This window comes from Pyxicephalus adspersus, chromosome 5, assembly GCF_032062135.1.
Source record: "Pyxicephalus adspersus chromosome 5, UCB_Pads_2.0, whole genome shotgun sequence".
NCBI lineage: Eukaryota > Metazoa > Chordata > Amphibia > Anura > Pyxicephalidae > Pyxicephalus > Pyxicephalus adspersus.
In genome coordinates this window covers 131,610,929-131,625,045 of record NC_092862.1, presented here as the reverse complement: position 1 = coordinate 131,625,045, position 14,117 = coordinate 131,610,929, and the positions used below count along the sequence as shown (strand labels likewise).

The 14,117-nt window shown below is 36.3% G+C and overlaps 1 protein-coding gene across 1 annotated transcript in view; it reads right to left on the bottom strand.

Moving 5' to 3' along the window:
- The window catches only part of DNAJC1 (DnaJ heat shock protein family (Hsp40) member C1), an 83,396-nt gene that overhangs the window by 27,885 nt on the left and 41,394 nt on the right, over positions 1-14,117 (bottom strand). The window contains exons 4-8 of the mRNA XM_072412738.1: positions 12,116-12,281; positions 10,463-10,560; positions 5,386-5,479; positions 4,237-4,327; positions 1,254-1,420 (exon numbers count right to left, since the gene is read on the bottom strand). Coding sequence (XP_072268839.1) covers positions 1,254-1,420; positions 4,237-4,327; positions 5,386-5,479; positions 10,463-10,560; positions 12,116-12,281 — 616 coding nt within the window. The remainder of the gene's footprint in view (positions 1-1,253; positions 1,421-4,236; positions 4,328-5,385; positions 5,480-10,462; positions 10,561-12,115; positions 12,282-14,117) is intronic.

The window sequence follows — 14,117 nt, the reverse complement described above, 5'->3', positions numbered from 1 at the left end:
TGTTTTCCCGTGCGGAAAACCTGGTGCGTCCTATAGTCCGGAGCGTCTAATGGTCCGAAAAATACGGTACTTTTCTACTAAAACTGACAGCAAATCATCTGTGCCTGCTGTAGGGGCAGCCCAATGCCTACTTTGAAATAATGAAAGATGCTCTCTGATTAGGGCCACATTAACACTGTTACACTGCGTTAACGCAAGGCCTATTGATTTCTGTACAAAACATATTAGGGTCGCTCTGGGCTTTTTCTTTAATGCATTAAATGTCAGCATTACTTCTTATAAACAGCGGCTTTTCCCAAGTCAAGCTGACTTTAGCCTTATAGAAGTGTTCTGACATTATGTCCCACAGTGTATTGCCTTATTACCTGTCAAATGTGCACAAGCTCACAGTTAAAGGGCAGATGTGCTACATTAGAAGGGAAAAGGAGGATGAAAGTGTAGGAACATGCTTACACACCTAAAAAGTGAAATACCAGTTAAAAAAAAAAAACTTGTCTGCTTTTTATTTAAAAGAAAAAAGAAAAAAACAGTTTACTGTATCAGAAAATGAGTGAGGAGGAAATCTATCCTAATGTATTCACCGCTAACCGTACATTAGTATGTTGGTCAGTGGGAAGAATACTTCTTACATTTCTTTCCATTGGGAAGCATTTTCATCCTTACAGATAGCCAAAAAGATCATTGGTGTCAGTGGTAACTGATCTGAAGGTCACAACTTTCTCATTGCTCAAGGAACTACTAAAAACCTCTGGAAGAACCATAGTTGAGAAACATTGATTTAGAGACAATTGAATTACCTTTGGAAATCAGGAATTAGTTTTGAACTGTTTTATCGAACTGAAACAGGATTCCTGAAGCTTTAGAGTTAAGGTTGTCCTCCATGCAAATATAAAAGACACAACCTAATGCAACTTCGTATTTATAAACACATATGTAATTTCTTTATAGATACAAACAGTGCAAATAACTTGGTTTGCACCTTAAGTATTAGTTACTTGCAGTCCCTGTACAACAAGGATTAAATTGAGGAAGGGAGAATCAGAACAAAAGCCAGTCAGTTCTGCTGCAATGCCCATGTGCCAACAAGCAAGATTGTGCTACAAGGAATAAAGTGAAGAGCAGCTGAAGAGGAGCTTGTCAGTCTGCAGATTCTCCTTTCACCATTTAAAAGTAGGAAGAGTCCGTGAATTACCTGACATATGTCTTTTCAAGCTTACTAATAAACTATAATATAGTAAAAAAATGTTGCCTACCTTCCTTTTTTGTGTCCGATTCTCCAACCAGTCATCCATTTGCTCTTCAATTTCCTCAATGCTCACACCTTGGTCATATGAGGGAACGTGAGCCACAAAATTAGAATCGGGTGCAGAATAGACAGGAAATTCTGCCTTTGGCTTTTTTACCTTTGGCTTCTTTTCTTCTATAAAAAATGAGTCAGATATATAATTGTTATATTTGTAGATGTAACCTTGACTAGTTAAAAGATTAGAGCAAGCAATTGTCAACAGTTCATAAAACAAAAAATCCCCACGTTTGAAGCACGCAATATGCATGTACAATGAGCACACTTAAAGCACATATGAAGTGGTTTTAGAAAAAGAAAATTGAAGTTGTAATGCTGGGATTATAAGACTTAATAATTGGAATCACAATCAGTGATGTGCCTTGACCTGGTCCCATTGGTCTCTGGGCCCCTGAAAAGGCCCACAATTTTTTTCAATGCGATTATAAATGAATCCTTATTTTCCCATTTTCTTTATATTCATCAGATTCCATTACAGTATTACATATTAGTAATAATAATTTTTCAAAGCTTTTTTTTCTTGCTGCACTTTTTCAAGCCTTTGATCTATTCTCTTTTATTCATGATTTTTTTGAGAAAGACAAACGTTTAAATTTGGAATCATTGACCATGACACATATCATATTGGCTTTTACATTCTATTGAAGGAGGTTTCTTTATCTTTACTTAAGGTATTGTCTGCTCCTCCCCAGTGTCAGATCTCATGAGGTCTTATGTTGTATTCACTTGTTATAGTAGTATTGGTAGTTCCCATAACAGTCATTTCCTCTTCTCCTATATGTGATGTCCTAACAGCCATTACAACCAATCTCCAGTTGTTAAGTTTTCTCTGTGATTTGGGCAGCAATTTTAGAATGAGCAGCATTATGCCACTTAGGCTAATTTTGGAAGAATTATCAAATATAAACTTTTTGAGTTAAAAACACCACTTGCAGTGTCTTTGTGGAAAATACAAGTTAGAACTTAGGATTTTCTGTTTTTCTGAAACCACATAAATATAAACCCAAACCAAACAGGCTATACCACCTGTTATATAATGAAAGGCTACAACATTGTTAAAGAGACAATCCATATCATGAAAATCAGGGGTGTCAAACTCAAATACACAGTGGGCCAAAATTAAAAACTTAGACAAAGTCACGGGCCAAACTAGAAACTGAAATAGCACCACTACTACAATTCCCTGCTTCAAGAAAACAGTCCAGTGCGGGGCTTAATGTTATGAGTGGCTGGAACTCCCTCTTCCCTGAAATAGCACCACTACTACAATTCCCTGCGTCTATAAAACAGGGGCCATGCATAGGCAGACAGGCGGCTGGTCTATAGCCGCGAATGATGCCGCTACAATTCCCAGCATTACTTGCGTCTATAAAAGAGTCCAATACTGGGCCACGCATAGGCAGAGGGGCCGCTGGTCTATAGACACAAGTGATGCCGGGAATTGTAGTAGTGGTGCTATTTCAATGCAGCGGTGGGCCAGCTGCAATTCATATTGAGGACTCCTTTGGGGGCCAAAAAAAAGGATGTTGCGGGCCAGAGTTTGACACCCCTGATGTAAATGTAATCATCTCCATTTAGTATTTCAGATGATTCTTTTTTTTAGTTTTTGAAGACGCTAAAGCTGCATATATTCCTGGGTTTCAAGGAAAAAGTGAAGTTATTTAATAACTAATTTAATCGATGAGATTAATAACCAAATGTTAAATCACACACACCATAACATTTACAGCACATACATTTAAAAGAATGCACCCCTCTGGGGGTACAGGAAAGTAAACTATATTTCCTAAAAATACTATAAAAGTTTAGTAATGTCCTGTTTCACATTTTCAAATGTTTCATATATACGGTTTCAAAGTTGGATCCTTTTTGGTTAGGTAAATTTATTTAGGAGTAAGAGAGACGACATCAATGGACACTGAACTTTAGAGGTAATTGTCCCATAATGACAAACAACATTTTTAAATCACACAATAAATTAATTAGTGTATGAAAGTTATTAGTGGTATGAAACATATTTTTTTTTAGATTTAGATTAGATTAGGTAACTAAAGGAACAGCTGTTTAATCATTGGGTCCACAAGTTTAATCATACAGTCTACATAGGTCAAATATGGTGCCCCAAATAGACATAAAAAAATCTAAACAAAACACAAACAACAAAAAGTACATTTGTAATGTTACTTATAATAAAATGAGTGTCTTCAAATGCATTGATCCCATATCCTGAAAATGGTATAAATCTTAAACAACCAATTGTAAGTTGGAATCTCTATATTTGCACTGTTCATAACCTTTTAAAAAGACTGAACCATGATTGCTAAAAGTGCCTACCTTCCTTATTTTATTTATTTTTAAATGTTTCTGTAAATTTTTGGTACATATGGTCCAAGGCATCACCAGAACACTTCCTAAAAACAAAATAACAGATATTTGCTTGAGCTTTCTAACCTGGATATAATGTCATTTTTTTGGCTGAAATCAGAAACAATAGGGCTTCTGAAAGCATCTCCTAATAAATGAAACCTATTATAGGGCAAAGTGAAATTATCTGAATGTGCACTACAGTAGTGTTGTATCCCAGCACTGCTCCAATCTGTCTGCCACAGGCTACTCCTTAAAATACATTTGAAATCTTAGGAAAACTTTGAAAAAAGGTGTGGACTTTATAGCCCTAAAATTTTTGCAAGTGCTCCATCCTATTGTACATACACAGCTGCACTTATGTCCATGCTAAATTTTAGTTGAACACTCTATCTTTGAGTCTTATACACCCATTGCAGTTTGGAGATCTAGTTCACAATGGATGCTGCACAAACATTTGCCTTGCCAGAACATATAACTACACTTTCTCAGAAATATTCCAAATTTAAAAGTGGAAAATGGCAGAGATTAGGTAGAGGATAACACAGCCATGAAATGACTCATCTTACTTAATTGAGACTCCAGTTCTGCTTTGGCTTCGGCTTCCTCCTTTTCTTTGATTTTCTTCTCATTGTACTCCGCATAAAACTGTTTGGCCTCCTGTTCAAGCCAATAAAAACATAACACGGAATCAGTAAAAGAAAGGGGGGGGGGGAAGAGTTCCTTTAAAATAGACTAGCAGTAGTTAAGCGTATTCAACAGGATTTTAAATTGCAGCTCAAATAAGGGATTCAAAAATACCACTGCATTTATACCCAGAGGTAACTCCATCATTGCTAAACACTGTGTAACAAATATTTGCTGCTTTTAAATATATACTACTTTGCAGATGTTTTTATTTTTTGCTCCATTTCAGTCCTCCTGACCACATGCAGGCTCTATTTAGGCATTTCAGATCTACATTCACATTCACATTCCAGTGATGGTTGGATGGCATGGTTTCGGAAATGTTTCCTGATGGTGACAGCATTGGATCATGTTTGGACAATGTGTGTAAAAATACCTATTCCACTGGAAGACGATGTAACCAGGTGACCATGCAAGAGAACAAGTTGAAGACAGGGATATTCTTGATTGGGTTTAGATTAACACACTGTGGCATAACTCCCACATAGGTGTGCAGAAGTTAATTAATTCCTGGCAAACGCAAAGGGATTCTGGGATTGCATACCATGTGGAGCTTAGCAAGCTTAGACAACTGGGACATCACTGTCTCTTTCTGCAATAACCACCTGCCTGAATCTCCAATGTACAAAATGGAACTATAGTTATACTTGAAGAGTTGCTATAGCATACAGCTTCTTACCACCTGCATCAGAAATTTTAAGCAAAGGCTCCTAAGATCTGACTGGTAGAACAAGCATTTTGCATGCAGAGATAGAAATAGGTCTTTGAAAACAAACAAGATCTAAAACTGCCATAGCCATTATTTTTGAAATGCACATTGCCATTTAGGTACAATTCAAGAAAAATCTGATGAGCGTGCAGTTGACTGGCAGAATATACACACACATAGGGAAAAAAAGAAGAAAGAAAAGGTCTAGTATTCACAGTGTTAGCACCTTTGAACAACAAATAAAAGAAAAAGCAAGTGATGTTGAATGGAGCTCAATAGAGTTAAAATCAATTGTTTGCTTTCAATGAAATGTAGTACTTACCTGGAAGCACTGCGGCAGTGATCTGACTGAGAGATAAAACCAGATTCCCAGCTTAAAAGGAAGTAAATCACGCCACTGAGGCTTCTCAAGGACTCTGTAATAGAAGTGACGGGCTCATCAAACAACGAAGTGCAAAGGAAATGTCAGCAAACATATATATATACTCCATCTTCAGGGTCAGATTTACCATAAGGAACAAACAGGCATGTGGGTAGCAGGGGAATAGACCAAAGCACAATATTTCCTTTTTGTTTCTTTAGTAGGTACATTTATCAGCAGGGCTCATAGGGAGAACCTATAGATTGTTTAGAGGAGTTACAAGTAGTTTAAAAAAAACATTTGACTGTTGAATGGTAGCCTTTTAGAGCTCTGTGTATTGATTAAACAACATCCTGCCTCAAGAAGCCAAATAGATTTTTTTTTATCATGCCCTTATTCAGGTTACTCTTGGGTAACATGAAAGTACACATCTATATTAAGTCTATTGAGAGTGCAATGGAGAGCATAAATGCTAAATACAGGTCAGTCTTATACATTATGTATGTAGTGTATCCATGTGAAAAGGGCAATTGGGTCCCCATATTGGCCTGGAAAGGAGTTTCATATATACTTCAACATCAGTCAATGTCAGAAATAAAAGTCCAATGTCAACCTTTTCTGCTTACCCAGATGAGAAAGGGTGATTTTGTCATTAAGCTTTTTGATGTGTTTGTGTGTTAGAATTATTTTTCAAATTATTACAGTTTGCATTTAGGTACTGGCACCTTAACTAAAAGAAACTTAGAGGAAGAAGAGATAAACATATATATCAATATATGTACCTTACAAATTTAGTGGGAAATAATATTATATGTAGATGCCCTTTAAAAGCAAAAAAAATGGTTGAAGGGGTAACTGGGTATTTAAAGGGGACCTGAACTGTAAAGGTTGTGTCCAGCACTGCCAAAAAGAGGACAAAGGATTGTATTACCTGTATGCTCCTTGCCCCCAGTCCTTTTGCCTTTACAGTTCCTTATTTTACACCTTGTCTCTGTGTGGCATCTTACTAAAAGCAGTGCTATATTTAGCTTTTATTATGATTAGTGATCTGATGACTGGTAGGGTATTATTTAAAATTCAGAGGGAGAGAGAGGGAGAAGCATAGACCCAGAAATAAATGAGCAGGTTGGAAATCCTTGTATTGTAGGTTCTCGGATACAGCTTTCCTTCCATCAAGGAGGATAATTGGTAGTGACATTGTCAAATCTCACTACAAATCTCCTAAGACTAACAGAACGTGCCTCAGTATTCACTTTGCAGATTTACATCTACAAAGTTGTATGCACAGAAGTGCCTAGGCACCCTCCAAACCAGGATGTCCACTGCAATTTTCAATCTATTGCTAATTTTTTTTAAATAGTGTATTTTTTTAGGTTGTTTCGTTTAGATACGATTAACATTTCTGGATGTTTCTATAACATAGCAGATCTTTACTTTCTACATATTGCAGATGCAAAAATGTGCACATTTTGGCAGTGTTTAAGCTCTGATGCACTCTAAAATGAATGCACATTGTAATGCGTTAGGTTGCTTATGAAAATAACTTATTTGCAAATGTAACGTGCAGTTAAACATGGCTTTTAGGCTGGGTCTGCACATATCTTCATTTTTAAAAATGCATGTAAATGCTTTTAAGCACTTTTATTAGCGTTTTAAAGCTTGCCTTTAAAATGCTGCAAAACGTCTATAAGGCAATTTCCCACGTTTTACAGCGTTTATATTTAAAGTGCTTATAAAGGCGGGAAAACACCCCTTTGAAATCAATGGAAGCATTTACTCACATTTTTTAAATGTTGCAAGCAATGTTATAGATAACGCTCATAAACGTACCTCAAGGAAACGTCCTGGTGTAGATTGGAATGCATGGGCATTTCAAACATGGGCTTTTAAAGCCACAGGTTAAAGGCTGGGGAAAACAACCGTGTCGACCAAGCCTTACTGCACAGTAAATAAGTAAATATAGATGTAATTCTGCCATTAGTGTCCAGTAGTGATGTGTGTAGGGTATATGCCCTGTCAAATATGAGGAACGATAATAAGGATGCTCTCTATCTGGGCTTTAAAGAGCAGAACAAACTGAACAGGTGCTCTTATCTTTCCCCAAACCAAAACAATGCTTTACATACAAGTTCCAAGGTCCAAGAATTTATAAAATGTAAAATGTGTAACGCATAATGTAAAATTACAAAATCAAGTATTTTATATATTTAAAATCCTGTTGCTACTGCAGTGTAATCAGTAAAGTCATTTTTTTCTTTTCCGTTTCAATATTTGTATTTAGTTTTACAGGAATATACAGGTAATGTAGACAGTGTATGAGGGAATTATAACAAATTTGGCAAACATTGCTGTCATCAAGTCTGTATGGCGAGTATAAACTTACAGGTGACAAACTAAAGAATGTGAAATTCTATTACTACTGGTGTAACATATAGACAAGAGGGGTGAGCTATTAATAGGTGGCTGACAGCCCAACTTTTCATACTGTGGGGAGTGTGTATTTAGGATGGGTGTAAAAGGGCCCTAAGTACCTTGACTTGATATCCTATCTAGTTTACAGAAGGGTAATCATGCAAATCAGAAGTGCCTTGATGCAGCAGCATGGTTTGGTTTTTATGAGTAGAGGATTTTGTTTTCTTTTTTTTGCTGGCTAGTTGGAGAATGTGTGACAGGGACTCTATGTACTGTATGCTGTTCCCTATCTGTGAGGAAATAGTAGTAATAATAACTGCGTCAATGGTTCAGTCAATGTAGTTGAAGAATGGTTAGATGAACCAGAGGTAACATTTGGTCCTGATTTATTGAGGCTCTCCAAGGCTGGACAATATACATTTTTATCAGTGAAGTAGGGTGATCCAGCAAACTTGGAATGAGTGTCTTCTATTAGCAAATGTTTTTAATTTTGAACCGTATCCATTCCAGGTTTGCTGGTTCACCCAGCTTCACTGATGAAAGTGTACCATCTGCAGCCTTGGAGAGTTTTAATAAATCAGGCCCCTTGTATTAAGTTCCCTTCCACTATAAAATGCAAAAGACACACGGACTGATTTTTGGCAGTTCTGTAAAGCATAGTAGGTAATGGCATTCAACATCCTGAAAGATAAAACCATTTTTCCTATTGACTTTTAGTGAGAATTAAAGCATTTCTAAATAGTTCACCCAGCAGGAGCAGGAACTGGATCAATGGAAAGAGGAGAGCAGAAGCGTTTCTGCCTGTATTCTATTCTGGTGACGTGGGTGAATAATGCTCCACTGAACTGGCTGTGACTTTTTTTTTTTTTTAAACTGTTTGCACGTTTGTTTAGCTTTTTAAACATGTAGAAATTAATTTGATTCTATGGATGTTTAGCAACAACAGTTGGTGTAAAAGTTTTTAAAAACCAGTTTGGTAAATTAACTCTTTAGATCATTGATAACTAGATATCACATCAAAATATAGCACCATTAGTTAATTGTTAAAAATAACACATTTATTTACCTAAATTGTTCACCATGTCATACCTAATGGGCCTGATTTAATAAAGCTCTCCAAGACTGGAGAGGATACACTTTCATCAGTGAAGGTGGGTGATCCAGCAAACCTGCAACAGATTTCTTCAAAGTCATTTGCTAGCTAACGTTTTGAATCCTGGACCTGATCCGTTACAGGTTTGCTGGATCACCCATCTTCACTGATGAAAGTATCTTCTCCAGCCTTGGAGAGCTTTAATAAATCTGGCCCAATATTGGGATGCATGACCTTGCACCATGCCAATTGATACTTGACCACTGGTGTGTCCACGCCATCAGTGATGAAAATAAGATTAACACTCCCTCTGAACAGGGCTTTGAAAAAGGGAACATTACTCTACATATAGCACATCATAAGTGGGTTAATGGACAGAAAAATTTCACCTGATCAGTTTTTACTTGGGGACAGACTTATTTTAAATAGATTTATATCTAACTCTAAAAGGGATTCATTACCATAGTTTGTAAAGAACAAAGCAATCAGTGAACTAATGTACATATATCATATAACTCCCGATTAGAAGAAAGAGTGCTAATGTGATAAGGCCTAAGCCATTATACTAGTTTATTCTTCTTAGGAACCTTTTATAGCATATCTTTTTCCCTTCTTCCTACTACTGGATTACACGGATGGTGTCATCAGGGGGGAAGTTTAGGAAAAGTTGTATAACAGAAATACTGTGGAATTGTTAAAAAAGTTTGCCTAGAAAAAAAATTCGTAAAAAAAAATAAAAATGACTACTGCATGCTAATTTACTTATTATTTTCAGGATGAAGTTTTCCTGAGCCTAGATCTGCATTAAAGAGAAATAATAATGTATTTTTAAAGAGTATTATGGTCATTGTAAGAATACTTTGTGGGTTATAGCTTGATAATTGTAGGTACTGTAGAAAACCTTTTAAAGAAACCTGTATTTGCCTATCCAATGTCAATCACAGATTTATTTTAGAACAGTAGGTGGAAAATGCAATTTGTTTCCTATCTGCCCCCACAACAACTGTACATCCAGAATTACTGGTTTATAGTACAGAGGAAGCCCTTGTAATATTAATCTATTCATTTCAAAAGATAAGAATGGAAACTGTGTGGGTTCTATGGTATAGGGCTTATGGAGTAGTAAAACTGTAAATCCAGATAACCGGTCCATAATTCCTACTCTGTACAAACCGTTTTATTTTATTTTTTTTAAAACACTGCACGGCTGGTGGCCAGAGTGCAAAAGAAAACATCTTAAACATCTTAGTGTTCACAATGTTTTCTTCTATACCAAGTATAAAGCATGATTGTCTAAGAGACCAAATATTGATGCATAATGACTTTGGACCTTTTTTGTTGACTAACAACAGCCAGGTAAAAGCTAGAATAGCCCTTTATTATCCAGATCAAGACATATCTCCAATAACTGGTCTACCCTGCCAAGAGTGCGGAAAGGCCTTAACATTTCCCGATACACGTTCTATACTGTGGTGTGACACAGCGTCATATTTTTCTATCCAAGTAAAGAAACATCACAAGGGATCTTCTCACCTTTCATTTTTTTCCAGCAGACTTGACTTAACGTCTTCTATGACTTTGCCCCCTGCTTTTCTTTTCTTCTCTTTCTTCTTTTTGCTGAGAAGCTCATCCTAAGGTATCAGTGATAAAATTAGGATCTACTTTTGATTTACAAGACAAACACCCAGAAAATATTGTATTCCAAGAATTGTATGCAGTATAAATGTTATAACTACATTCAGTATAAAAGTTTATTTTGATTTTCACATGGTGTGATTTATATTTCTTTCCAAGTCACATGCTGGTCATAACAGTGACTAATTGTACCATGGTCTGAGGGATTTAGGCAAAAGTCACAACCCTTCCTGGCACTATGATACTTGGGTCCAGTGCTGGGCTGTACTCATGGCAGTTTCCAGGAGTTTGGTGGAGAGTTGTATCAACCCCCCCCCCCCCCCAAGGAATAAATAAGACCGTGGCATGTATTTACAAAATAAAGATGGCCTGAAAGGTACAGTTGTCCTTAAGCTACATCCAACCCCAACCATAGAAACGTCTCCTTTGTAAACAAACTAGGCCTAAAATGTTTGTGACTGTAAAGTGAAAAAATACAATAAATGTAACGATTGGCTGAATTTCTACATATCTGTTGCTCCTCTTTATAGTTCAAAGAGTTGAGCAGAAAATCTGCAAAATAATCGGAGTCTTACCTGATCTAAATACAGAGACCTTCTAAACACTGAACTAGGATGAACCTAATCTTCCCCTGATGTCCTTGGCTGCAGGGACCTGGCAGTCTACCAGGCTCCATATGTAAACAAGGGTTCTAAACTGTTAAAGTCCAATAAGAGGAATGGTAGGGATTAAACACCCCAATGTAAGGAAGATGAGTTTTTATTAAGAAAGTGAAACCATAACTGGAGAGGCACACAGAGTCATTACATGCTTATAACATTATTATCAGAGATGGTTTCCTGCCTACTCTCAGATAACAAGCCCAACATCAGATATAGTAAAGCAAAACTAACTTCGAAGAAGGGTTTTCCATGTATTGAAAAGGATTAAATGATTACTTAGGGTACCCGATTCCCCACTCTCCTAGCAGCTTGTACTCTCCTCTTCTCATACCCTGTGATGTGGATGGGACATTGCTTTCCTTCCTTGCAATGCAGGAATACTGGTCCTGCATTGCAATGATGTCAAGGACATCATAGCATCGAATTATCGGACAGAGAGCCTTAAAAAAGATTTTGGGGGTGCAAGAGAACGTATGTAATAGTCCTTTTTCCCAAATAATTTTCATTGGATATTAAATATGTAATAGTCCTTTTATTTGGTACCCTAGGCAAAATATGCATTTAACCCTTGCAGTGTAGGGGGCCTTACTGCGAAAATATGTTTCTAACTTACCTAGACCTAAGCTTTAATTGTTAAAAGGATAAGTGTGCTTTAACAGTTGATCTAAATGACATTCTGTACAGTTATTTTAAAAGAAAAACATTTAATATACCAGACCATAAACAAACACAAATATCATGGTCACCAGTTTTGGCTTTCTAGAATGAATGAATGTCACATAGCAAAACATCTCTGGAGAAAAAAAGAAAAAGCCCCTAATGTAATAATGCCAAGCGACAGCCAGAAATAATGATTTCTTTTTAATTCCGATTTCTTATGAATACTCACCAGCTGCTTTTCCAGGTAGATGGACCAGAGCACGGCATAATGGCCCACTGTGAAAATAATGAACAGGAGCAATGCTAGCTCGGCATTGCTCATCTTCCTCACCCGCCTGTAATAGAACACAGGCTGTCGCCAATCCGGGAGGCCATTAACCATGATATCATCGTACCTACAACAGCAAGACGATTGGCAGATTTCAGTGTACAGCCAGGAAATAAACATCAATAACACGGTGAGAGGAAAGGATTAATCAACAGCAAATACAAGAAAAAACAAGTGTCAGTTATTATGAATGTTAACAGAACATGACAGTGGGATGGAGATTCTCCAATTAGGGGTTTCTAATACAAAAAGGCTGTAGTGTGTTGTCCTGTAAGGATAGGTGACTATCGCACAGCTGCTACAAATCACAGTTAAGAACATAATAGCTTCAACATTTGAAAGCATTGATTCCTTTGTCTACTCAGGACAAATACCTGTTTAAGTTTTTTTTGTTTAATATATATATTCTTCAATATAGTATTTTTAAAAGCAGGATACTAATAGGAAGATGAATAGCATTCATTTTATCATGAATGGGAGTTCGGATACCTTAAAGAAAAAAACATAACCAAAAAAGTTTCTCTTTTCTCCATCTTAGCAATGGCTGAAAAAAGCCAACATTTCACTACAGCAATATGGGCCACAACTGGGCTCATCTCCAAGAGTCTGACTAGATCTTCCTATTTAGTAAAAATATAATAGGTTTTATTTATCAAAAGGAGTCAGAAAACATGTTCTGAAATGTTTAGCTGCAGCACAATGTACTCAAATGGTGGCATTATGAGATCCTGACCAGTCTGTGACTTCTTTCAATTAATAATTTAAAATTAGTTGAGATATGCCTGTCGCTGAAGGTCTATTGTTTTCCTGTTATATCAGAAATCTTGCACAGACCAGTACTGAGATAGAAATGGTCAAGAAGAACAGTCCTTATTTAATGTACAGCGCTGCTTAATATGTTGGTGCTATATAAATCCTGTTTATTAATAACAGTCACTATAGTATAAAAAAAAAGTTACGTAATATATGTTGCATACAACTTAAATTCTGTTGCAGTTAACTTTTTTCTGCATGTATCCTGTTATCCAGGTTACTATGTCCACAGTGTGCTCTATCTCTCAAAAAATGTGAAGTTGCTACAGTTGCTTAGAAGTGGATATACATGCCAATGAAAAAAGCAAACCTGAAAGAATTATCATTTAAAAACAAACAAAAACGGATTACCTCATGTCTTACCAGCTCTAGTTATTAACTACTAGAATATCGCTGCCAGCAAAATAATTTAAGCAGTTTATCCTACAACTTTAAACTAAAAAAAATGGGATTTCTGTGGTATTTGCTATATTCTTAAAATATACAGCAGGCAAAATGTTCAACCAATTATGTAAAGACATTGAATGAATTCAAAATTTAACAAAACAATTTATTTTTTATAATATTTATGAATAGGTATATGAACAGAAGTTTGATCTAAAATTGATTAGGCTAGACATTTACTTTTTTGTTTAGGCTGGGTCTACACGGATGTTTTTAAAAACACATGTAAACGTTTCTATTGTGTTTATATGCTTTTCTTATACTTTTTTTAAGGAGTTTTATCAGCGTTTTAGAGCCGCGTTTACGTCTTAGGTGCTTAAAAACGCGGGAAAAGCCCCATTAAAGTCAATGGAATTATAGCGTTTACCTGCGTTTTCCAAGTTCAACCCAGCGTTTTAATTTTTTTTTAAACGTTGCAAGCAACAAATTAGGTTAAAGCTAATAAACGTGCCTGAAGGAAACATCCTGGTGTAGATTAGCCCATTGGAATGCATGGGGATTTCAAACATGGGCTTTAAAAGCCTCAGGTTAAATGCTGGGGAAAATGTCCATGTAGACTAAGCCTTAGTTGGCTTAACCACTGTAGCCAAATTGAAGCATTTTTTTACAATCAGTTACAGTCAATATTTGATTGCATAAGTAGTTT